We start from the raw sequence: 27,114 nt of genomic DNA on the forward strand, positions 1-27,114 counted from the left end.
GGGATCACTTCATTATGTCTGTGTTTTAAAAGTGCACAATGTAACTTTTCTTGTGGAGGGTCACCTGCTTTTGTCCATGGAGATATTATTGCTTTGTCTGAAATGTTCAACAGCATGGCAGCAACGTATCTATCTCCATAGAGGTGGTGCCTAAGCAAAGTTATAGGTCAGATCTGTGTGACTCTGCTCACAGTCAAGACATATGTTTTTTTGAGCAATAAGAATAGCTAGTGTTTATTTAGTTTAAATAAATCTAGTTTTGTTTAATAGCATATTATAGAACATTCCTTAGACAAACTTACTGATCCAAACACAGCAACTCAGGCATTACAGTATAATAACAAAGAGCCAAAAGAAATAAAATTCTAAATAATTAAAGGGGCAAAAATAGCAAAGCAATAACATTGTCCACTAAGACAAACGTGGCGGACCCCATTAGAAAAGTTACAGTGTCCCTTTAACTATGCTCTTTAGTACCTGTTTTTCCTGCAGTAGGCGATTAGAAGAGCCCACAGTCCTTGAGGTTTTCTTTGATGATGATATCAGTGACAGCGTCGAACACAAACTTGACGTTCTCTGTGTCAGTGGCGCAGGTCATGTGAGAGTAGATCTCTTTGACATCTCTGCGCATGTTCAGGTCTAAAAACTGCATCTTTATGTAGTTACCAGCGTCCTCGTAAGTGTTAGGGCCTGTAAAGAAAAAAAAAACATGATATAGTATGGCACACAGTTGAAAGTCAAATCTCAAAACCCAGTCATATCATTTAAGACAAACGTTTCTCATGGAGGGCTGCATATTGAAACAGTATAAAATGCTTATGATATTGGGGCTATTTAAGGAGGAGGCCTGAGGGCCGACAAAACTTGGTCCAAGGGCAGCATTTGGCCGTCATGTTTGGACACCCCTATTTTAGGAAACCAAATGCAATGCTAAAATGCAACACATTATGGTTGCTTTTACACTTGTGCACAGAGCACATAAAAATGCATGGTGCCCTCTGTGGGATTCCTGTCTTAGTTGCATAACAGCCAGCCAACCTTTTACCAAATGTATTTAAAGCTACCATTAGTATTTATATTGTCTGATCCGACCGTGCTGTATTCTCACATATCACCACTAGATGCTATCTATCTCAGTGCTGTCTAATAGTATGCCTGCTTTGGCCCAATAGAAGAAGACTGGAGTTCACAGGTGAACTTAAACAAAGGCCAGGGGAAGGGGGAACAGGTTTCACATCTGCCATCTACAGTACTGATAAAATGTTCAGATGGTGGGTTTAAAGTTCCACAGTGAATTCCATTTGAACAATCCACATTCTTTCCTATTTAATGTGCACTCACCGTCGTACTCAGGGAAGCACATGCTCAGGTGGGCCTTCTTGATTTTCTCCACAAACACATCCTTCTTGTTGAGGAACAGTACGATGGAGGTGGTGGCGAAGTAGCGGTGGTTACAGATGCTGTTGAACAAGTGCAGGCTCTCGTGCATCCGGTTCTAAAACAGATTCGTAGGATATTAAAGGTGCACTGTGTAACTTTTCTAGTGGAGGCCACACTGTCCATTTGTTTCCATGCTATTTAATATAAATGTGCTTAAATTATTCCTTCATGTACATGGGTTCCTGTAAAACCACCGTTAGGAGGAGGAGTAAATGTAAAAAAAAAAGCTCCAATTCTTTGGGACAAAGGATGGAAATTAGCCTTTGGCTGCAACCCGGCGTGTTTACATTCGTGCTGTCTTTCCATTAACATGCACTGATGCACCCAATCAAATCAATCAATCAATAAAAAAACAAAACAAAAAAGTGATGTACGTGATCAGAGGGACCATGATTAAAGAAAAAAATTATGATTTACATAATCTTATAACTAAAAAAATCTGATAATAATCTGATTCTAATTTCTCACCATTTTGAAACCAATTGATTGATTGATTGATTGATTGATTCGTTTTTATTTCGAGTTTGTGCCAAGAGAGAAACAATAATCAACAATAAACAATGGATAGTATTAAAATCTATCTTCCATTTATTTAATTACAGGTATTTTTATTGCTCAAAAATACCTTGAAGATCATGCTTTCTTACTATGAGCGAGGTCGTCTCTCTTCAGATCTGTAACCTCTTATCTGTAACCTCTGTCACCTGCTTATCTTATGCAGTGATTTATAAAACCTAATATGAAATTATTGTTTTATTGTTGTCTCATTTTGAACACTCTGTGGTTGCTATTTGAACTTTTTTATTCGAGACTGAATGTGAAAGCTGCCCCTGTTCTTAGATGCAATATACTAATAGTTCTCCATGCAGCTAGAAGATAACTTTATAACAGCTTTACTAAACTGTGGACCATTCTTTTTGCAAAGTGATGGAGCAGGTGGCATAGTATTGCAGATGTAATATTATGATAATACTATACATAAAGGGGTTGTGATAAAATGCGTTCTCACCACTTCGTCATCCTCCACCAGCACCATGTCGTAGGCGCTCAGAGCTGCGATGAAGATGATGCAGGTCACTCCTTCAAAACAATGGATCCACTTCTTCCTCTCTGACCTCTGTCCTCCCACGTCAAACATCCTGCGCAGACAGGACATATAATGTGTAACTGACAACTCAGGATATGAGGGAAGTTTGTGAAGAAAAGCTGACATATACAAGAAGTAGAGGAGTTTTAAAAAAGAAACTCACCCTATTAATGTCAGCATATGCAAATCTCTGTTCAAAACTAAACTAAACTTTCAGAAAATAAAGACATGTCTTATATATTTATCAAACATATAAGACAATCAGATAATAAGTAATGTGTAAATTAACCATTTCCCCCGCTGTTTATTGTAGGGTTCCTATAACAGGAAATTACCTGACTCATAATGATTTTTAGTAAAACCCTGAGCATAGACTGACCTAAATATAAAATGACCTAAATATAATGATATTAACTATGTGTTAAAGAATTCTGTAGTCTAACCTGTCACATGCACTTTCATTGTTTATACCTGAAGTTAAGGTCTTTGAAGGAGAACTGGGTCTCAATGATACCAGTGGTCTTGACTCGAGATCGCAGTACGTCCTGTTCAGTGGGCACATAGCCGGGCTGAATCAGTCGCTCCAAATCGTTCAAATAGCTGAATACAAGATAAAGGTGAAGTTTTCCATTTAAATGGCAGTAAATTATTTTCAATGGTGGCCCAAATTTAGGTATCCTCCTCAAGCACATTGCTGGCCATTCCATTCCTTTTTTTTTTTTCTGGCCACTGGAGGCAGCACACACTCACTTTTACACAGCAAAAAATTACTTGAAACTGTAAACAATGCCATTACAACATAATGTACTTAGTTTAGTAGTTCATTTAGTGTTTAGTCCTGCTTTAAACATATAAATAGCTCCACCTCCCAGTATCTTTTCATTTTTGGTAGTAGGAGCTAAGTTCTTTAATGGGGGTGCACACTTAACATATTAATTTAGAGCCTTTTATGGATGTAAGTGCACCCCTATCATGTTTGCTTTGATATTTTAATTTTAAATGTTAACCCCTGTAGTGATTTATAAAACCTAATATATAATAGTCTTATTTTGAACACTTTGTGGTTGCCAATTGATCATTTTTAGTTGAGATTCAATGACCTATGAAAATGGGGCAGAAATCCTTTGGGGGGGCCTGGGGGGGGTGCATTGGCTAGTTTAGGGGAGGCTAGTGCCCCTTCAAGTCCCCCCCACTGAGCTGCTCCTGTTCTCAGAAGTAATATATTCATAAATGATTCTCCTTACTATCCAGCAGAGTCATTGAGCTGGTACTCAGAGGCACGGTCGAAGCACGCCTGGATCCCAGAGTCTTTCCACAAACGCAGGATGATGTCGGACAGCTCCTTTGGCATCGTGCCCTCCTCGATGGTGTCTGCCAAGTGCATCAGCTTCCTCGCATCATCCTACACGTACATGTATGAAAATGTAAGAATAAAGTTAGGTTTATCTTAAAGGTAGATGTACAAGACAAGGAGATATAAATGCAGTTGTTTTTTCCCCCAAATCATCAGCACACTAAGTCAATTGGCATATAATTACTTATATACATATATGCGTGACCACTGTAGAACTAATATTCCAGATCAAGGCACATGGATGTTGGTAAAATGTGTTTATATAAAATGAGTAAGCCTACATTGCAAAAAGTCATATAAAAGTTAAAATTACTTGATGTAACAACATGCTGTATCTTGGTTTGAGAAGATGCAACTTCTACCCACAGAGCTCAAAGTGTTGTTTCTATAAATACAAAAGGTGTTGGTCATGAGTTTGGTCATCTTGCTTTTTAATTTTTGCCAAATTACCACTGTAGTGAATGAGGCAGGAATTCCATTGGACCTGGATATAGACAATTGTAAGGGCATATAATATCATCTAGTTAATCTAATCTCCAGTCAGACCTAACCCATGATACATCACTGGATACTTTATTGTCCATGTAAAGAAACGTGTCCTCTGCATTTGACCCATACTTCAGTTCAACTGAGGCAACCTGTCTGGAGCAGTGGGACTCATTTCTAGATCTTGAGCTAGGCTTGGTCAGGACTATTTTAGCTGGAGGGTTTAACCTATTGTGCATGTCTTGGTGATTCTGTGCCTGTTTACCGCCTGGTCCTGGTGTCCATAGTTGATGTTGAGTGTGTTCATGGCTTTGACAATGGCCATGATGGACTGCAGCGTGTTACTGTAGATGATAGTGATGAACTCCAGACACTCCTCCAGTGAGTAACCATCTTTGTGGATAATTCTGTCAGAGGAATAATAGTCAATAAATATTTAGACTGGGAATTTAAAACTGTAAATAAATGGGGAAAAAGAGAACAGAAACTTACTTCATCTGTTTGACAATTGTGCTTTTGCCCGACTCTCCGGCACCTAAAATATAATATGTTTAATGATTCAGTTTGAGATATTGCTGCTCTACTCAATTTGGGGAAAAAATAACACTGCAGAATATATGGATAAAAAGTAACTAACTAAATGTATAAGCCATCGGAAATTTGTTATGACCAAAATAGAAAACTTCGTCTGAGGTGCTTTCTATGACCTAATTATTGACAAGTGATGACAAAGCACATTTCATTTTCTAGATCTATTATGATTATAACAAAATCCATATTAGCATAAAATGATTGGGTGTTGTGTTTGTCTGATATTCAATGAACATTTTGAGGTGAGGTATTAGGTCTGTCCTTCGGTCATAATCTCTTTGTATTGATGCTCTGTTGGTTCAGGATTAACATGGATTAATGCCTCTGTTTGAACAAGGAGAGTGAAACCTGTTCAAACAAAACCAGCTTTTATCCAGTCTGTCACATTTGAGTACTTTTTCCAACTTTAAACAATTCAGCCATGTCGTACTTATAGGACCTTTCAGTGGTATAATGCAGTACAGCAAAATAGAAGTATATGTGTTTCAATCTCCCAAATTACTGAGGGCAAATGCAACATACTGTGCCAGTGTCATTTAAAGTATTTTAGATAGTTTGTATTCCTCTTCTTTTCCAATTGCTTATTAGACCTATATCTTGTGTTAATTGACATATTTGGCTGGTGTTACCTAGCAGCAGCAGTTTGACCGTCCTGGCATCCTTGTCTGCATCTTCCTTGAGTTTCTTCTCCAGCTCCCGGGAGCGTTTCTCTTCGGCGCTCGCTCCAGCACCCATCCTGCGTCCCCCGCTTTAGGCCCTTGCTCCAAAAAAACTCAAAGACAAAGTAAACTGGAGGCAGGCTACAATGTGCCAGAGGGGGCTGCAGACACCGATTGACCAGTGGAGAGTAGCAGCTGAACTTAGGAGAGGATTTGGGGGATCCTGTGTCCACCTGACCCACAGGACCAATGGAGACCAAGGACACAAGGGAAGTGAGACAGGCCTGTGCAGGAAGGGGCTCACCTTTGGGAGACTGCTGCGCTCAGCGGAAGATGCACGGTGGCTCTAAGCCTAATCTCTGCACAGGGCCCCAACCAAATCAGGTGAGGGTGTTTCCTCTGGTGCAGTTGTAAGACATTTCTGAATGAAATGTTTAAAAAAAATATCCATAGTGTTCTTAATTTTCTACAGTTGTATGTAATTATGTATCTAAGGCTTAGATCCATCATTGCTGAGCAGGGCTTCAATTGTATACATAAATTATGCTTTCATATTATCTTTTGCTCTGAACATAAAAAAAGTTAATGAATTTAAACTTGCCAATTTATAGATAAGAATATTTTCTATTTATAGTACTGTCCCTGTGCTAAATGGAGGCAATAAGGTCAAACTCCAGTGGAACAGATTCATCAGACTCAGAGCCTTTTATTTCAGATGGATAATGTTCAGCTCTGAAGTGCTTAAAGAGATTTGCACTTTCACCTGACATATCTCACTGACCTCAATCTGGACCTGCTAAGGATCCTAATCCACTCACTTTTAATTATGCATATACTGTAGGTAGGCAGTTAGTTTTAAAATGTTTATTAGCATTAGTTATTTTATTGGCAAAATAAATAGAGTATGGCTACTTGATGCACTAAGGTTTTACAGTCTGGTGGGATCTTACATTCATTTTGTTACAGGTATAGACCTACTGGTAACTTGGCCTGGTGGCATGGCTTGCTTGTCTTCATAGGGATACATAAATGTCATATTGTGGAACATTCTAGGTATAGGTATACAGCAGTCACACCTAGGTATACAGCAATAAGATCTCCAGGGAGACAAGCGATGAGCAGCAGTCTCTCCACCAGAAAAGTTTCATAGCAATGAGGCAAGAAAGCATTTATAACACTGATATTTTGTTGCCCTATTGACTAAATAATTGCTAGTTCAGGTTTTATCTGTATAGGATCAGAAATACCACAATAAACCACAAGGGGTCAGTATCAGTAATGGAGTAAAGTTTAAGTAGGATTTGTAGTTCTGAGGACCAAGCATATATGTTGAACTGGATACTAATGTACGTAAGCTGCAGAGGGCAGAAGAACAACTCGTTCTGACATGAATTTGCTCCCCTAAACTTGAAGATGCCTGACTCAAATATCTACAAAGCATTTTTACCCTTGCGAGATTAGTTATATCATTAGAATTGTCATCACCAGAAAACCCATATTATTATAAAATATAGAGCTTTAATTTATTAGTTGTCAACATTTATGAAGGAAGAAAAGATAATCAATTTACAAGTACAATAACATCCACTGTGCATGTTCAGATACGTCGTTTCACCTCAAATGGAAACCAAAAATAATGCTTGTGAAAGAGACGTACAGAGAAAGAAAAGCATTGACATGAAATCCACCCTCTCCACATTTTTGACCATAAAAGGTGATTGTTGTACCACAATGAAATAAGACATTCACGAACAGCCACAGCAACATTAGACAAGTACCATTCACATACACTGTACATGCCATGCACAAAGTAAAGTAACAACTGGCTACATTTCTCCTTAGCTTTTTAGTGGTTGTGCTTGTAACAATAATTTAGTGAGCTTTTTGAGCTTTAGTGCTAAAAACATATGTGACGTCTAGCACTCTTAAAATGGCCTTTTATTTTATGGATAGGAATGCAAACTTTGAATGAATGATCTTAAAAAAAATCGATACCACTTTATAATAACTGCACCTTAATTAGTCTTAATAAAGCATGGAGAAAGGCATGCAAATTGAACAGATAGATTCTTAATAGTGATACTTGATCAAGGAGTCTGGGCATTAATTAAAACTAGGCCTTTCTTAATTAACTATTTGTTCATTTAAGTCTATCATTCATGCTTTATAAAGACTATTTAAAGTATAGCAATTATGAAATGTTACCCAAAAATCTTCTAAAACTGTTGAGTATTAATCCAGATTTTAAGAACAGAAGGTGCGTCTTTAAATTTTTGAAAATATCACATTTAGCTGCCTGTCGGAGTTGCTAATCCCTAAAAAGACAAAGGTAATGAAATTCCTATTGTGTTATCATAAGACCCTTTTCCAAAACAGCTTATCACGACAGTCACAGGGATACAAGATGCCTTATTCACATATAAACAAAACAGCATTGGAGATTGGAAGATAGTCATGTGATCGCTCACGGGCGGGGCTACTGGACTGTCAGCCAATGAGCTTCCGGTATGTCTGTCCGTGTTGTCAAAGCTGCGACATCCAGGCATCTATAAATGTCCATTGAAGTGCAGCGTTGAGTGTAGAAAGTGTTTTTTTAAGGAAGTCTCGGAAATTCACCACAAAAAATGACATGGCTCCAGCTTAAAAGACTGAATACTGCCAGCAGTCAGAAAACTCCACCTTTTCTTATACAGTCCGTTCCGATGTACTATAGCTTTGTCCCATTAACATCAAACATGAACATTTTTCAACATAATACACAGTAACACTAATATATAACAACCATATTTGCACAAGTACCTATTCACAAAACATCTCTCTAGATAACAAAGATTTACTTTTTACAGCATACAATAAATATGTGTTTGTGCTGTTTGCTTTTGGTTTCAGTCTTTCTTGTCCATCACTTTGTCGCTCAAGTTCGTCCCTTGTGTGGGTGGGGGTAGCAGTGTTGATATTTGAAAATACTCAGTAACAGTCTCCTCATGTGAGAGGTACTGCAGTAGTCTCCTCGTCATGATGCCTGCGGTTACGTGGCTTCCTTTGCTCCTTAAACTCCTTCAAACCTTTAGCTTTGATGACGGGACTTTCACTGAGTCCACTGTCTCCCAGTTGCCAGTAATCTTGACAGTACTGATTGATGAGTCCCATTTCTGGCTGGCTGAGGATGGTGAGGAGGTCCTTGTACTGTCCAGCAGAGGGGGTCCATGCGCTGGACTGGAGGGGGGGCAGGGCGGGGCTGCCGGTCTCCACCAGGACGTTGTTGACGGTGCGGCCAGACAAGACCACGAGCTGCAGTTTGACCAGGGTGTGTTTGAAGTTCTTCTCGGTGGAGGTGCACTGGTAGATGCCACTGTCAGACGCCTGCAGGGAGCGGATCAGGAGCCCGTGTTCGGTCTTCAGGATACGGCCCTCAGAGCGAATCTACACACACAAAAGACAACATAATAGATGTATGATTACATTAGGAATGATCATCACTTTTAAACATTTGAAAATGTTTTCTGGTCTTGGATCTTGGATGCAATCTATATACAACCATTAATTTTATTGATATTACAATTTAAAGTGAGGATAGGTAGAAATAGTTTATGTATATATTTATCCTTGATGACAAAAAACTGTAGATGATGGCCAAGGTGTTGATGTTGACATTTGGTGTTTGAGTTGAGATGATTATTCAGTCAGAAAGCTGAATTCAGCCTCACACAAATTTTGAGTCTCTCATTTGAGTTGCCATTTTCAAGGCTGAAATCCAGTGGGTTTAAACCTAAAAGGATTCTCTCTGACCTGATTCCTCACTACCTGAACCCCAGCTCATAGCACACCAGTAAAAACATAGGCTGACCTCTTTCTTCCTGTCACTGTTCTCTTTCTGCAAGTGCCATTTCAGAGACATGTGAGGAGAGCGAGCCTGACACTCCAGAAATGTGGTGCTGCCCTCCACCCCGTACTGCACCGACTCCAGTGTGTTCTTATTGGCTGTGGATCAAGTAACATAATTCAAATTAGATAACAGAAAGTATATATTATAACAGACTTTTTCCAGTTTTATGCACTTACCATTGGAGTTGTAGCCTCTGCACTGGCGGATTGGGTTACCATATTTTACATCCTGCCGACGACTCCGTCTAGAGGAGGGTCAGAGAAAACTGCTTAGTATGAACTTTGGCATATGCATGCATTAACATTAATACAAACTAGCTCAGAAATGCTAATTTGCAATATCAGGATGGCAAGAAGCATTAGCAAAAATCTATTATGCAGTCGTGAACATTTGTGCTCAATAAGCACTAAGTGCTTAAAGTCAGATAATTGTTCTTTTATGTTTGACAATAATTTATAAAACAATTAAAAAAGTTATAAAACACAAAAGCTAATCACTAGCTCTGTTTTTTCGAAGAGCACAAATTAACATTAAACAGATAATGTTAATTTGGGTTTTTCAAACTGTCCAACATGTCTGTGTGCAAACACTTGAGCGTTAATCTAACTATTACCCAGAACAAATACATTTTAAATTATGAATAAAAGTGAACTTTTATAATGAGAAACCTGTACAAATAGTAGGCATGACTACATGTAAAGTGTTCTGTGCTGCAGACTGACCTCTTCTGGGAGGCAGAGTAGCGTGAGCAGGACTTGCCGTCCCAGGCGCAATAGGGGTCTCGGGCCAAACAGCAGTCGGCACAGGCCTCTCCATACACATCACAGCGATGCAGCGCCAGGTGGGTCACGCCCAGCACCGAGCTCACGTACAGCTGTTGCTAAAAACATGGCACATGGGATAATAATTAGGAGATATTATTATATATTATATTATTGCTTTAGAGAGATGACAAAATATTTACCCGTTTGGAGGAAATCTTCATTGTGGTGATAGGAGTAGGGACCTGTAAAGATGGACAAGAATGCAAATTAAAGTGTGCAATAGTTACACATGAATGAAGTGAATTAAAATGTCAGACCTTGAAGACTTCGACCTCCTCCAGCACCAGCTCCTCCGTCAGCAGGTCGTCTCTGGGGAGAACTATCACCTTTTGGACTGTTCCTCGGTCTACAACACAAACACAATTTCAATATCAACATCATATCATGACTATAAATGATGCATGGGTAATTGTATATTCAAATACTAGATATTTAAAAGATTTTCAAGATTTCTTTTGCAGAAGAAATGTCAAATAAAGTTCAGCCAAGTCATAAACTCATTCCTTCATGATCAAAAAACTTCAAACAAAAATGAATGTTGTTATTTGAGCTGGTAGCACAATCATTTTCAGACATTTAATTTTATTGCCAATGAAAATAAACAAATGTCAAACTTGAAAAACTACAAAAAACACAATATTTTTCACTCCTAGAAATTTATCAAAACCAAGTACTATTAATTAATGTACTTTTAATTGGCCCTATATGCTTTTAACTTCCTCTGTATGATAACAGTACTAGTTCTATTCCTAATACTGTATTCTCATACTTTGCAATATATATATACTTTTTTCACTGACCTGTTCCCAAGAAGAGCACCTCATAGTTGCCGTCTGCAGCTGTGACCTGGTCCACTGCGATTGTGGTGAACTCATAGTCGACGTTAGTTCGGACCACCAGGGGGCGCTTGTGCACTGGGTAAACCATATTGTGCATGGTGGGGTGGTTTCTCATGAAGTTGATCACCTCGTCTGGATAATCCTTTGTGGATTTCATGTTGGGGGTGAAAGTGCCTCCAGGACACTGTGAAGCAAGTGGGAAAAAGGAATCAAATTTGAGAATAACAAAAAATTATGTAGGTAAGCCTATATAAAATTGTACAGCCTTGACTATAGCACTTGGTACGTAGATGTAGTGTTTTTGAATGTTCTTGTTTTTATTATGCATTGTCCCTTTAACAAATAAATTATAACAGGCTGCTTTATTGCTATTTTTCTATGGTTATCTATATAGGTGTCTATAATTTTATATTTTGTCTATGGACCAGTGAGTTTTGTTGCTCTGTTCACTGCATCGTAAATTATGTCTGAAGGATAATAAATAATTCATAACAGAGACATAGATATAACTGGTGATTAGACCCACAGAATTAGATTAATGTTGCACTATTTAATAATGCATTCACCTGAATCATTTTGTACTTGACTTTGGCCCCCTGCAGTTGCGCTCCATCAAAAGGTGGGCAAACATGTACCCTCTTGTCCCCCTCATATGAAACCCTACAGCTGTGTATCTGTACTCACAGTGCCTGGTCGAGGGTAGGGGATCTTGCCACTATAAGCCACCCACTGGTAGTTGGGTCCCTCCTTGTGCGCGAAAGGTCCGTTAAAAACCATTCGGATATCAGCCATGGAGTAGACACAGACTGCAGATCCTTTGAACACAGCCCTGCAGGAGAAATGCACGGGGATAATTACTATGACTCCACTTCCTACTCATTATATAGTATTCAGCCTGCCTCTTATAGGAAATGCATGTCAACACCAGCGCTCCCAAACTAGAGTCTAGCTGTCTGACATAGAGACACACACACACCCACATGTGCAGTGAGCGTACTCGCCTGCTCCTGTCACGGCCCTGTCATTAACGCTTTCAGCTGCTTTCTAACTGATGCCCAACCAGACGATGGACAAATGAACACTACATCTACTTCTCACATGCAAAAAAAGGACAGAATTCGTGCTGGAGAAACTGTTTTACATGAAATATATACTCAACTTTAATTAATATTATGTTACATTTCCATTGAAGATAAACAGCTTGATTAACTTAAAGGTGCACTATGTAAGTATTAGATTTGTCTCCATCGAATTTCCCATGGGATCAATAAAGTATTTGTCAATGTTACTGTTACTGCCTGATATGTTCTACAATATGACATTTAACTAGAGACAAGCAGATGACGCCACCAGGCAAGTTACAGGTCAGAGAAGAATACTTTTAGTAGCAATAAAAACACATGTAATTGAATACATGTAAAATAAATATGTTCCGCAGTATGGCATTGCTTTTTGGAGGCAATGCCATAACATCTCAATGTAGAAAAGCAACAGTGTGCACCTTTAAATCCCCCCTAAATGCATGGAATCATCATTTAAAACTTAGATGGAAAAGATGACAGTGGTATTGAAGTTTTAAATGTATTCATGCTTAATATCTCTCAAACCCACACATTTGTTCCAGTCTTGCTTTGCCAATAAACATTTTTCACTGAGAAGTCCCAAGTCAACAGCTGGATTAGACTTTTGAATAAACCTGTCAATAGAGAATGACTTGATAAAACAAATAAAGCTTCCTGGACTGACCAAAGTAATAGTAGAAATGCATTCATCTGATGTTAAATGTATCTGAAACACCATACTCGTCCTAAAACTATATATAAGCAGCTGTAGTTCACATTTAATCCAAGCTTAAACATTATCTCAAACATTGCTCCAAGTGTGCACCTCCCTCTAGACTGCATTTGCACTTCTTTGACTCTGTAGCTTGGATCTGACAAGCCAAAAACATTTCAACATCACAGAGAGACGTCACTTTGAGGTTGAGGCAAGGGTATGAGAAATTCAGAGGTAAACCCAAATATATACAGTACTTTGATATTTTTTCCACAAAGTTTGATGAAGATGTCAGAAAACTTACCCAGAAACGGAGAACACGCCATAGATGACTGGGTTCCTGGTGTCTTGAGTTGGTTGGATGTAGACGTCCCCTAAAAGACAACAACAACAAAAAAAAAAAAAATTGATATAGGCTGAACATCAAAACTGTTGTAAGAAGAAATCTAGAAATCTCATCTTTAATTTGAATTCATTCATGGGTTTAAACTTCTTGTTTATGGGTGCCATTTTGAATACTCAACCTCATTCAATAGATATATTATTTTGTTTTGAATCGTTAATTGCTATGACAACGGTACTAAAATTTTATCACTCTGAAACCCATAGACAGGCCAAATTGTTAAGGATGGCCAACCTTGCACATCTCAGTAAAGGACACTTGGCTATTGTTTAAAACAGAATTTATGAGTGCTAATATGATGTGACAAGTTTAGTGCAGGCTTCATCTGTTATCCATGGATTTTTAGAGTGATTTAATATGAGCGATAAAAAAATAAAACCGTTGTCATAGCAAATAACGATTCAACACTATGGTAAATATTATTTCTTGTGAACGGTGAAAAGTACTCAAAATGGCGTAGAGGTGAAACTCATGAATACATTTTTATAGCCAAATACAAATGAAAGAAAATAAATTCTGGCAATAAGTTTCCAAAATGTTTGACAAGATACACCAAAAACACAGTTAGGTCTCATCATTTGATACACTGGCCAGCCAGAGCCACACCCTTTGAGAAAACCTTACAAAGCTGTATCCTGTCTCCCCGATTTCACAGGGCGTAACTGACATGGATTAGCCAATCAGAGAGACGCATGATCACTTCGAATCAAAAACAAACATGGGGGCTTACATGTAAAAAAGGGGAAAAAACAACATAAACGACTAAGAAACAACATGGATTTTTAAAGAATCAACAATCAAAGCATCAAACTATCATTTATCTCAGGTAAAAGAAGTTATATATTTTGTTCTGACTGTTAACAGAATTTTGGAGAAGAGCTGTTGGATTGCCTCAAGTTAGGACGAAGGATTTTCACGCTCTATTGTCTGGTTCTAGCCCATTCTGGGTTCAAACAGAATGTAGAAAGGACTGGCTGGTCAGGCACACTGTAGGTTTGTACAATGACACATACTAGTTTAACCATGTGATATACTGTAGGGTTGTACAATACTTTTATTATGTTGTAAATTGCTTCAGTTTGACTATTTCAATCCAAAGAAAGCAAGAAAGTTGTGTGTTGTGGTTAGTAGTGGGCGCTGAGGCTAGAAAGTGGTGGCTAACATAAATATGAATCTATCAAACTGCTCAAAGCTCCTCAGCAAGTTTCCCAGAATGCACCTGTTTTCAGCCCAAAGAGGAAATGTTCCTGTGACATTGAAGTGCGCAGCGAGTGGTTACAAGGGCCTCAGTGGGACCCACAATGTAAATACGAGTGATGCTTAAAACTACAGTCCCTGAACTCAGCGGGGAATACATGTGAAATTATGTGAAATGGAACCTCTGGTGAAGCATGGGTTTAATAAGAGCCATATGTAGCTCTGTGTGTCCCAAAGACTCTAGGGCCAAGGCTGAGACAATCGAGCTGTCTGCGCTTTAATGATTTAGTGGAGAATAGTTCAGGATCATGAGTAAATAATAAAGAAAAATGTGTTAGGATTGGACAGGATAAAAAGGATTGCACTGAACACACAGGTGAACAGGTCCTTAAAGACACACTATGTAACTTTTCTGCTTGTTTCCATGGAGATGTAATTGGTTTGCCTGGAATGTTCCACAGTATGGTATTAAATTAATGTATCACCATGGATGCTAAAGAAAACAGACCAAGTACTGTAACAATGCATGTATTTCAATGTATTTTTTCAGCAATAAAAACACCTGCAATGTACTACATGCAAGATAAATACATTATTATATTTACACCATACTGTGGAACATACCAGGTAAAGCAATTTCCATAGCGACAAGCAGATGTTGGACCCCCATGTTTTAATATATACCATTTTCAATTCATTGGTGCATTTTTACTAGGAGGATTTAAGGTTTATGTACATTACAGCATTGTTGCTACTGCCTTTAAACAAATACAGGTCAGAACATATGGGAGAACAATATCACTTACAATGAGCAGACACGCAACACTATACTCTCTGAAGTAACCTGGCGTGTTTGTGGAAGTAATTTGTAAAAACAAGATTCTGACAGTAAGAGGTAGACGAGACTGGAGAGACCTCAGACTCAAATGTCAATGAGAAAAACACATACACTGCACACATGGCCTTAAAGATGACGCACTGAGAGAAACAAGAAGTGCACGAACTTACGGTGTTTACTTGAATCTATAAATCAATGCTTTACGTGAGAGCCAGCTAAGTTTCCTAACACAAAGATCCGTGAGTTTGACAGACGTTTTGTCAACAAAGCAATAAAAGAAGAGTTATAAATCAGGAAAATGGAGTCTCAAATCTAACTTTTGTTTCCAAGTGTCAGATCAAACGCAGTCTATAGTCTTTTATCTGTCGCTCACCAAGTACAAAGCAGACGAAAGAGGCAGATATAAATAAAGGCTTGAAAAATATTAGGAAAATCTCAGATGCTGTAACGTGAGGATGGATAACAGGACTTCAACACTATCAGTGCCATTGTTTCACTTAGGTTATGAAAATGCTGAAACAGTCTATCTCAAAATCACCTAGCACCAAATAGGGGCCCATATTATGCTATTTTCTAATCTACTGTATGTTATAATATTGTTTTCCTCATCACACATTTTGTTTCATTCACACATGTTTAACACACAAACGGCATATTTAGCCTGAATTCTTCCCAAAACACTCTATTCCACCTTGTGATGTCATGTGGTAATACAGAAAGCGCTTCAGTGTTTTTAAACTCCATACACCTTCACTAAAATCATTTGGATCATTTCAGTCCTGCAATTGACAATATCCATCTATCTGAACTAAAAAAGGTAAAGGTAAGGTAAAAGGTAGCTGTTAACTTGAAAACTAACTGTCACTACATGACATCACGACGTGGAACGGAACATTTTGAGCTTTGGAGTTGCAGACAAAGTAATAATAAAGAATAACTCAAACATGAAGAAAACAAAACACAACTTTGGAGATGTTTTGAAGAGTTAACAACATTCTAACATGGCTTAAAGCTCACAAGAATCAATCATTTGTGTAATATATGACCTTTAAATTACTCAAATTGACCAAAATGACTGAACTTGGACTGCACCAACACATATGAAGAGAAGAAATGGACAGTCTCAGGTTTAAAACAATTGCTGGGTTTAAGATGGCATCCCCGTATTCTATAAGGCAAAAATATTAAATACATATGGGGGCAGCTAAAACTAATATTGTTAAATGCTGATTTCTAGAGTCTAGAGTCTAGAGTCACTGATAAATGATAAGGTTCAATATTTTTTATTTTACCTTTGGATATTTTCTTTTATTAAAATACATTGTTAATAATAATGAAAACTCTTTATAGCCCCCCCATCTGGGAATATGAAATCATCACACTCTAGAACACACAAACACAAACTAATAACTAGAACAAATCCTAATATCAACTGGGATTACAGAATAATGAAGAAAGCATGCAACATTTTAAAAACAAATAAAGCCTAGTTCTTTAGAGTTATGGACAAACATTTTTTCACTTAAAAAATAATCTAACAAAAGAGCAATGTTTCACTTTGTAATTAAATTTTAAAAAAGGCAATAAAATGTTATTGCATCCACAGTCATGGCTATTCTTCTTGTCAGACACCTCCTCTCTCTCCTTCTTGTTCTCTTTCTCTCTCGATCTCTTTTTCTCACTCTCTCCCCCTCTTCCTCTCTCTTGTTTTCGCTCTCTCCTTCGTTCTAATAGTTTGTGGGTATTACTATATCCATAGGCAGACATGGTGTGCTGTGTGGTTGGGGATTCTAACCTCAGCAAATCTGTTTAATACTTCAGCATGGACAAGAATTTTAGCTATTCGGAAACTAATCAACTTTTGTAGAATTTACATCTTATTTTTTAAATTGCTGCGTGAGCCTTTTTGACCACACTATAAGTCTATGTATGTAATAAAAAGGGCAACAGAATGTTGCAGACAGAGTGGGGCTGTGATTTTTTTATGTTTTTGTTCTAAATTGTCATAACACTGGTATTATACATGACCATATACACTGTATGGAAGGAGGAAAGTGAAATTATTTTGCCCTAAGATTAATTTTAGTCTTTTCATAGACTGTGCACTGTGTGCTGAAAGATTTGCTGCTCTTTCCACTAGTTCTTGTAATTTCAAGGCCCAAAGAATAAATCCTCTTTTAATCTTATCATTCATGTTACAGTGGGATAATCTACAAGGTTTGAGCTGATGCCAGGAGAATCTCAGCTCTTCTGTACAAGAATGTGTGTAAGAACTTTTACTTTTACAATCACTTTAAGACATTCATGTAAAACAATGTGTTAAGATTTTACAGCTGAAAGACTAGTACTTTTTATTTGAGGTATTTTGAGGTATTATGAGCTATCAAGAATTTAAGTGTGAGACTTTACTTCACTAGTACATAGTTCTTATTTGTGGCTTGTTTCTGAAGTTCAGCAGGTAGGTCTTGAACATGGTAGAGGAAGCACTTAGTTCAACACCAGACTAGACCAGTTTTTTTGTGTGGAGTCTGCATGTGCTCTCTGTGTCTGTGTAGGTTTCTGGGTACTACCTGGCCTATCCTATGCATGGTGCATGTCAAGTTAGACCACAGTTTAAGCAGCTCAGAATGAATCCCATTTGGTCTATGCAATTCTCTTGTACAACTTGTATGGACCAATGGAGTTTTTAAATTTTAAATTTAAACTTCATTCAGACATATTCTCACAATATTGAAATAAAAATATATTTTGCAAAAGTGACCTAACAAATACTGGATTGCTCCATTACTTTTTACATTGTTCTACAGATGTTGGGCATATGTGGGCTGTAACATGAGCTCTATTTGAAGCATTAGAACCACAAAACTTGTTTGTGAACATACTATCTTCACATCAAAATGGAGCACAATATCCTGAAATAAACCAAATGTATATACCAAACATAACAGACACTCACTCAGTTCATCAAAGTGTGTCTCGATGCCGTCAGAGCCGGGCACGGAGCAGATCAGACGAGCTTTGAGGAAGGTGCTCCACTTGTTCACCAGGCAGCAGTGTCCACCATCATCATTCTGTACAAACATACTAGGATTAGCCATAACATAACCTGTGGTCTTTCTTAGGTAATAAATACTCATTTTGTTCTAAGAGCTGAAAATGACCTAGTCTTGTGAAATAAAAACAGGCACAAAGTTTAATGACTTTTCTGTCAGCGTAAATAAACAAAATTCCAATTCTGTTTTCACAATAGCTTCAGGAAATGGTGCCATGATTCAACTTCAAAGACTCTGATTGTTGTCATTGTCATTGTTGGCATGAATAATATGGCAAGTATTGCAATACCTAACAAACAACAATGAATATTTGGTTGGTATTATTTCCGTAACAGTACAATATTACATTTAAATAGAGTTTTATCATGTATAAAACTTGTTGTTGTTGACCCATAACAAATGTAAATGCATGACTCTTTTATTAGTTTAACTGACTCATTATACTTCAGTCTTGAAACAAAACACAACTCCTGGCATGTTTGTGCTAGCATGGCTTTAAGCTCAACAGAAAATTGGATCCTAAGGAGGTTAAATTATTTAAAAAAAGGGGTTTACTGGGACAATCTTGCTATGTGTCAGTGGCATAAAGTAGTTTCAGTAGCCTAGTCCCAGGCCTACAAGTGAGCAGAGAAGAGCAGTTACACAGTCCATCACAGTAATTTACAACATATATTCTAAACAGGTGATCATAATGTTTTGGCTGATCTATGTTACTCATAATAAATATTCCACTTCGCACTCACAGCTGTCTCAAACAACTGTCCAAGGTGAATGCTGTTTTTGGGACGGGACTGCTAAGTTTGTGCCCGGCTTTGTCTCAGTTTGGACCACATGCTCAAACGCTCGGCCAATTCTTACTGTGTTTCTGAGGTGGAGGACAGGACATGAGAAAATGATTCACGAGCAGGAACATAACTCTAATAAAGGGTCAAAATCAATTGGACAAAAATGTGGCGTGTCTGAACATATGTACTGTGAAATGCATTCAGTTCTGTGGGTGATTGGGAGAGATTTGATAGACGAGAAACGATGTGGGAATAGAGTAACCACGGAACCTCAAGAGTCTGAACCAAAGTGCCATGTGATACGCACTAAGCCAATATTAGTTCATCCTTTAAACTGACATATTGTTGGAAACCCAGGGTATGTGCATAAAAGCATTACATACAAAATATACTTTGGTCCCTGTTGATTCAAGTTGGATATCCTCAAGGCAAAACAAATGCAAATGGAACAGACACATACCCTGAAAATACCTATAAGAAAAAAAGGACAGTTGTGAAAACTAGTACCAAAATGATTCCACTAAGGGCTACTTTTAAGGATTAATTGTTACGATGAATAAGAATGAAGTTGTATACAGTACAGTAACTACTGTATATTTAACTACAAGAGATCTAAATTTAAGTCTAAGCAGATTCATTAATTAACTATTAATGTAATATGTTTTGTATGTAATGTTTTGTATATAATGAAATATATTATGTTTTAATGTAGGTTTCTCATTAAGCCTGTTGTCTATTGTTTTTTATACGTTGTTTACCTGGTCATCCTCTTAATGTTAAAAGTCCTGTCATGTTACTCACTGGAAACCATTTTTTATAAGGACAATACATTATCTACTACTTCCATTTTGTTACAAATGTGAACAAATACGAAGTGATAAAGTAATTTATCTATTCAAATTGAGTAAACAAAAGAGCATACCTAAATTCAGATAACCTGAAGTGGGGATTTTAGGCCAGTGTATAAATGTTTTGAATGGTTTTAAATGCAGATAGTAATGATTAATTGTATGGTATTGACTAAAATGAAACACAATGTAAAGAGCTACAGAATTGCGTCCTCTGTGCAAAGAGGTGGCGACACTGCTCTGCTATGCTCTAACTCCTAATCTTAAGCACCAAAATAGCACGACGACATCCAAACATAGCAGTGGAGCCAAAACATAAAGGATGATGCCTGTGTCTGTTGTGAGTAAAGTATAGCAATTACACATGATCACGGGGACCTCCTTAAGAATGACAGACGCAGTAACTATTATGTAGATATGAACACACCAGGCAGATGCGGCCGATCCTGGACTGGGTCATTGGACTCTGGCCCATCTCTGTGGCTTTCTCTCTGAAGAAGAAGTAGAGTTTGTCGTCGTTTTTCTCTCCACTGTCAGGGATGAGGTGAGCGTGGACAAAGGTTGGATCTGAGCAGAGGAGAAAATGAGTAATGAAGATAATTAAAGTTATAGTTTGAAAGAAAAAAATATATATATAGGAAATTATTATACAGCACATTACAAGAAAGTTCCTTAAACTGTACTGTGCCTCATTTTATTGTCTTAAAAATGTGAAAAACAGAAGTAGTTCATTTTAAACAGTTTGCAGTGGTCTGAACTTATTTCTGATTTATCTTATGCATTCTGGGCATGCTTAACATGCACAATAAAATACTTCTTAACTGCATGCAGACAGTGCACAACGGAGTTATTGTGACCACAAGAGCTATTTATTCAATATACCTGTATTGAGGCAAGACAAATTTTACATATTCCACATACAAGGAAAAAAAATCAGGCACAGGAACGTTAACATCACATTCCAAAAGTGACCCCCTATTTACACCAAAGCAGTAACAGCGCGTAAATGCAGCATATGCGCAGGTATCGCTATTCATGTTAACTGGACGCTCAAATTAGGTTGGGCTTCAAATATTTTAACATCAGCATTTCCAAGCTTTTAAGCAGGGGGAAGACAGGAAATAAGCATGTAGTGTCAAAATAAACTTCCAATGCCCTTTCAAAATAAGATCTGTAAAACCACTACAGTCACATAAACATCATGCATCGTATCCAGGAGCTCAGAGAATGACTTGTAATGGACTACGGAAAGTTTATAGCCATGGAGGATAAATATAAAACACTTTACGACATAAAACAGCAACTTTACAAGAACAACCTTGGAAGGAACAGAAGCATGGTGCAGACAACAAAGTTAAATGGTGAGTAGCCTCATTAATGCAACCACCACAGCCAAGGCTTGTTAATGCTGCAAAGCAGCAACTCTCTTATCAAATATTGTATTGTTTTAAAATGTAATCCATCCAATGAATATGTGAGCAATATAAAAGTGTTTTTGTTTAAACATGAGAATATACAGAGGCTGGCATTGCAGGAGCAGCTGCGCATGCAGTGTATAAATTCCAGGTAACACATCTACACACGTGAACAAATCTATCTGATATCAGAATGGGCATCTTTCTAAAATTCTCTACACAAAGTGCTCATATTAGTCATGTAATATGATTTGTTTCCGCCACCCCTAAAGACAAAGCCAAAAAGAGAGCTGAAAAATCTTTTATAGGGAGAAAGAAGCTACCAGAAACAATGTAAAAAGAACAACCACAATCCTCTGAACTAGATTTGACCCATTATTTTCCCTCTAATGCTGTCACCCAATATGGCATCACAGCATGCTTCAGCTGACTGGCTTACTAGGACATTGCACAGCAGTGGGCGGCCATGGTCCCAAAGGGGGCCAAACTGAATCAAGACTAACCAGGAGTTCCACACAGAGAGGGAGAGAGGGGGAGGAGAGAGGGAGTGGAGAGGAGAGAGGGGAAGGAGTGGGGGAAGGACAGGGGTATGATGTAGCACTGATTGGACAGCTGATTAGCAGGACTCAGGTGTCCCCCATTTTGTTCTTACATCACCAGGGGACTACCGTTGTCGGGGGCAACAGGGTCAAAGGTAAAAATAAAAATGATAATGATGACACTGATTGGTATGATTGATTGGGTGACATGACGTTGCATCAGCTAACAAGATATAGCTAAAGCGTGTTTATAAATGTGATACCACCTTTTGATAATTTTTGCTACATTATTTACTTTGACTCATTTATGTACATATAAATGAGTCAAATAAGTAAATAATGTAGCATTTAATTATGCAACATTCTGTAACTTTAATAGGAAGTACACTACAGCTGGTCTTCATGAGATGTTATGACATATCTAACTTGCATTTATTGAATTAAAGAAAAACAAAAATAACTCAAAAAACATGAATTCTTACATTCCACAGCTCTGACTTACAACTTGGCCTCGTAGCATCAGTTTGTTGTTTCCATGGATATCTAGATGTGTTTAATGACATACAGTGGAACATTCTCGTCTAGACAAAGCAATGCAAACTCCATAAAAAGTGGCACATGAAAAGTTACGTAGTGCTCCTTTAAACGACAGCAAATGAATGATCATTGTAAAACTTGCTTGATTAGTTTTCCTTCTTCTGCAATTGTATTCCATTACTGATACTCTATATAAATTACCCCCAAAAGAAACTAAATACATTTCTCTTTATATGAAGTATTATTTTGTTATGCATGATTTACAAAATGCCTTACTCCTTCAACAAAGCAATGAGTAACGCGTTAGGGCTAAAAGTATCTAGTTCTTTTCCCCATCTGCCAACTGGCCTTTTTAGTGCTGTGACATCCACGGTTCATTTGCGATTACAAGCTCCACTCAGGGTCATTATCGACGTGCAGTAATTAGCTATGGACTAGTGACCGCACTGTCCAACCCTGCAGCCGCACGCAATCAACAATTTTCTGCTTTGGTATCGAATGATCCCTGGGTCATGTGAAACAGCATGGAATTATCAACATATCTTGTTCTTACAAAGTATGAACACTGCTGCATAGTTTCACTTAAAGCAGACATATTAGGCAAAATGTACTTTTATAAGAGATTAACCATGTTACAAAGGTTTTCCCTCATCTTTAGCTTACACACAGATTTATTTGTATTGATTCAAACATGTCTGAGTGTATGTTTGTCCTGAATTTGAGGCGTCAGAGCTTAGAAAATGTCAGTTTTCACCTACCCACTATCTCCACTCAGAGTCCTTTTTTTAAAATCAGACACCAGTTCCAACAGACAAATGTAAAAAAAAAATCTCACATAACTAAAAAAAAAATAAATAAAATTGTGTAAAAGAAATGCGACTATAAAGAGGGACCCTTTTTGTTTGTAGTTTTTGATCAATATAGCAGTTTACAATGAACACAATGTAAAATCACATGATCTCCATAAGTAATAGTATAACACTAAACACCATAACTAAGTCATATTATGTCCCCTTTAAGATACTAGAAGAGATACAGTGGAATATGAGTTTACCATTGAGCCATCTGGAATTATACTGATCGGTCCTCATGGCTGTCTTCCTGCCCAGTGTGCGGAAGATGGCCGAGTCCGTTCCCATGAAATCGATGTAGACTCCGGCATAGAGCTCCCCATCTGTCATTCGCACAAACACAGAAACACAGGAGGTTGTCATGGAGGTGAAGTCATCTTTCTAACAGGTTAAAATAAGAAACATATATATACAGTATGATTGAAGCACTGGTTTCAAGTTGCCTCATCTCTCAAAGACTACATCTGAATGACGGCACACACAGCAGTGGGTATTTAATGACCTAACAATCACTGTAATTTTTGTAAAAGGCCATAAAAATCAGTCATACAAACTCCCCATTGACTTTATGTCATAGCTATATTGTTATTTTATTATCACGCTTGGTGATTTGGAGAGCAGCTGACAATGTGACAAAAATTAAACATGACATATAACTATCTGTCAGTGATTAGTTGTCATATTGTTCAGTGTTATGACAACCTAGCTCATGCAATAATATGTGTGTATTCTGAAAACTTTGGCCAGTATGAACTTCCTTACGGCATATTTGGTGTTATTTTCTGGTCTGTGTTATAATGCTGTTGCCTCATCAAAAACATACTGGAGTTGTGTTTTGTTTCATTCACACATGTTTAAAACAAACCCTGTATATTTAGGCCGTGGTCTTCTCTCAAACAGAAAACACTCTGTTCCACCTTGTGATGTCATGTAGTAATACAGGGCGTCCTCCACTGTGTTTTCAAGCTATACACATTCACTAGAATTATTTGGATAATTTTATCTCTACTGAAAAAAGGATAAAAGGTAGATGGCAGTAGGTACTTTGAGCGTTGGGGATCTGGACAGACTAATAATGGAGAATTACTCAAAATTGTGTGAATGAAACAAAACACAACTCTGGGTATGTTTTTGATGAGGAAACAACATTATAATATGGCTTAAATCACGTTATTTTTGTGTAATATAGGACCTTTAACAATTTGTGGTACAGCAGCTCTTGTGTCACTACTGTTCCTTCAATGTAGAAATCAAACTGCTTGTGTTCACTTGACAAGGCACCTAAAGCTTTCACAAGGGTCAGAATTTCTTAGTTACTTTCACAGTATCTCTCCACTAGCCACCATCGCACTGAATAGTAACAAATATATCAATGAGTTTCATTCACGTGACTCGAGGGCCCTAGTAAATATTTAGATTTGTGCAGAAATGATTATATTTCAACCCCACTTCTGAACTTCTATCTTACTACATTGTGCATCTGAATAAACAAGTGCTTCTTGCCAATAGTGACTGAAATGTTGTTGAATGCTGTAACAGGGGAAATCCACCTGCTCCAGAGTCAAACAACACAAAGGTTAAATATGCTCCCCTGGTTAGCGGTCTTAAAGTGACATGCACATTCTTAAACAGTTCAGAGGGGCTGTTGTGAATGAAGTGAATTCTCAGCATGTGGGACCACCTGTAACTGCTGACAACAGACGACCAAGTGAAGCAAGGACATTCACAATACAACCGCACAAAAACATGGGTAAGGTTCAGGTGTATTATTAGACAATGTAAAGGAATTTGGTTTGTGCTTAACTGTCTTTTGAAATTCCCAAGCATAAAAGTATCCTGTATTGTTCCCCTTTAGGGATGCTAAAATAACCGAAATATCGTGATATTGTGTCATCAAAGTTCTCACAATAATATCGTGGACCATCACAATATATTGAATTACAATCTCTTTGCTTAAATTAAGAGTTATGGTGCAGCATTAGCTAAAAAAAAAGACAGAGAAGGCTACATAGACCATGATCCTTTGCTCCATTTCAGAGTAGACTACAAGAAGAAATAACTATGGATTAAGTCTTGTCAAGGCATTTTAAATATCATACCATGAAAATATCATACTGAGAGATTTGGATATCGTGAACTTTCACATGATCTCGCAATAAATATGATACCGTGAGGTTCATACTGTGACAATATCGTATCGTGAGACTTGGATATTGTTACACCCCTACTGTCAAGTAATTTTCAGATATTTTTTAGAAAAACTAAAAATGATCAGACACAAGTCGAAATCTCCCAATTTCATAAACACTGTGCAGATAACTATTTTTGAAACCCTTTCTACCTTGTTCTATTAGCCTATGTTTAGTGAAAGACAGTTTGATCAGTCAGTTAAGGAAACCATTAAATGTTGCTAGAAAGTAATAGACTGTGTTCATTCACGTCTTTACATGTTCCACAATTATAAATGATCTTATATCTTATAATTTTACAAAAGTACATACTGTATCTAAATAATGTTCATCTTATAATTCACGGGGGCATTTAAGTTCTGGATTTTAATAATAATGATTATACTCTGACATCATGGAAGAGAGGTTTTATGACATTGAAAAATAATTTGACCTCAGGCTACATAAAGTCAGACCATCATAACTGTATGTGATAAAGTTGTATTAAAGGTGCACTGTGTACTATTGTATATACAGTATGATCAAAGTAATAGTGAATATTTGAATCCCTGCACCAGAAAAGTTACATAGTGCAGCTTTAAAATATGTGAGACATGCTGTAAAGAAGGTGTACTTACTGATCAAAGCAGAGACACTGTTGAGTTTGGGGTCATAGGGGCATTTTCCTTTCCCAGAATCCACTTTGCCAGGTTCAAGTCTGAAGATGTATTCCTGTAAAATTAGAATAGTTTCAATATTGTGATATGCTTGATGTTTTATTCAGTTTTGTCCATGTCAAAGTTTGGAAGGCACTTTCGTAGTATCAAGTAATGATAAGCTTCAGGCGCAGTTTAATGACAAGACCCTAAAGGCACATAAGGTCTTCTGAGGAGAACACAAAATACATCAGTTATCATAGAGGTGAAGGGAAAACGCTGAGGGCACTCCAACACTCACTCAGCATGCGTTTGAAGTTAGTAATTTGTAAGGAATTTGATATATTTATAATTTCTCTGTGTGAATCAACAAACTGAACCTTGGCCAAGTCTGCGTCTATGTATATAAAAGTAAGTGAGTTTGTCTGGTACTTCAAAGAAAAACGTTAAGGCAGAAAAAAACAGAGAAAGAAAAATACTTCCCTCCACAACAACATAAAGAGCAGTCTGTTTAAGAAAGGGAAGATGAATACACTACCTAACAACCTACCGCAACGAAATGAACTTGAATACTTGAATACTTTGACTTGAATACATTCAAGTCAAAATATGACCTGATGTTACATAAAAACTACTATGTCAGTATTAACCTGAAAAATATGAAAGGAATATGACGTCAATATATTAGTTTCAATGAAAGCCTGATTGTCCACACCAATAGCCAGTGTGAATGGCCAAAGTCTTGGTTCTTTTTAAAACAATAAACTAAGACAGTTCTGAAGATGGTTCAAAGTGAGCAGCTAAAAGATGTCAACACAGTAATTACATCTCATAATTTATAGATTTTTACTGAAAGACCTTTTTTTTTATTTATTTTTTTAT

General features: G+C 37.4%; 2 protein-coding genes across 2 annotated transcripts in view; both read right to left on the minus strand.

Annotated features, from left to right (window-relative positions):
• Positions 1 to 499: 499 nt before the first annotated feature.
• gnat1 (guanine nucleotide binding protein (G protein), alpha transducing activity polypeptide 1) lies at positions 500 to 5,693 on the minus strand. The gene is made up of 8 exons (XM_020934152.2): positions 5,588 to 5,693; positions 4,860 to 4,902; positions 4,633 to 4,774; positions 3,772 to 3,929; positions 2,999 to 3,127; positions 2,450 to 2,579; positions 1,342 to 1,495; positions 500 to 690 (listed from the first exon to the last, which is right to left on the minus strand). Exons 1-8 carry the CDS (start codon positions 5,691 to 5,693, stop codon positions 500 to 502), a joined length of 1,053 nt encoding a protein of 350 aa, XP_020789811.1.
• A 1,456-nt stretch (positions 5,694 to 7,149) lies between these two features.
• The window catches only part of LOC110168684 (semaphorin-3F-like), a 63,116-nt gene continuing 43,151 nt past the window's right edge, over positions 7,150 to 27,114 (minus strand). The window contains exons 7-19 of the mRNA XM_020934160.2: positions 26,215 to 26,308; positions 23,612 to 23,731; positions 20,494 to 20,633; positions 18,337 to 18,451; positions 13,247 to 13,316; positions 11,851 to 11,995; positions 11,128 to 11,350; positions 10,585 to 10,673; positions 10,468 to 10,509; positions 10,226 to 10,383; positions 9,680 to 9,747; positions 9,465 to 9,598; positions 7,150 to 9,040 (exon numbers count right to left, since the gene is read on the minus strand). Of these exons, the coding sequence (XP_020789819.1) occupies positions 8,600 to 9,040; positions 9,465 to 9,598; positions 9,680 to 9,747; positions 10,226 to 10,383; positions 10,468 to 10,509; positions 10,585 to 10,673; positions 11,128 to 11,350; positions 11,851 to 11,995; positions 13,247 to 13,316; positions 18,337 to 18,451; positions 20,494 to 20,633; positions 23,612 to 23,731; positions 26,215 to 26,308 (1,839 nt within the window). The 3' untranslated portion in view covers positions 7,150 to 8,599. The remainder of the gene's footprint in view (positions 9,041 to 9,464; positions 9,599 to 9,679; positions 9,748 to 10,225; positions 10,384 to 10,467; positions 10,510 to 10,584; positions 10,674 to 11,127; positions 11,351 to 11,850; positions 11,996 to 13,246; positions 13,317 to 18,336; positions 18,452 to 20,493; positions 20,634 to 23,611; positions 23,732 to 26,214; positions 26,309 to 27,114) is intronic.

The sequence above is a fragment of the Boleophthalmus pectinirostris genome, unplaced genomic scaffold (genome assembly GCF_026225935.1).
Source record: "Boleophthalmus pectinirostris isolate CB_2022bp ecotype Guang Dong unplaced genomic scaffold, ASM2622593v1 HiC_scaffold_3, whole genome shotgun sequence".
Classification (NCBI taxonomy): Eukaryota; Metazoa; Chordata; class Actinopteri; order Gobiiformes; family Gobiidae; genus Boleophthalmus; species Boleophthalmus pectinirostris.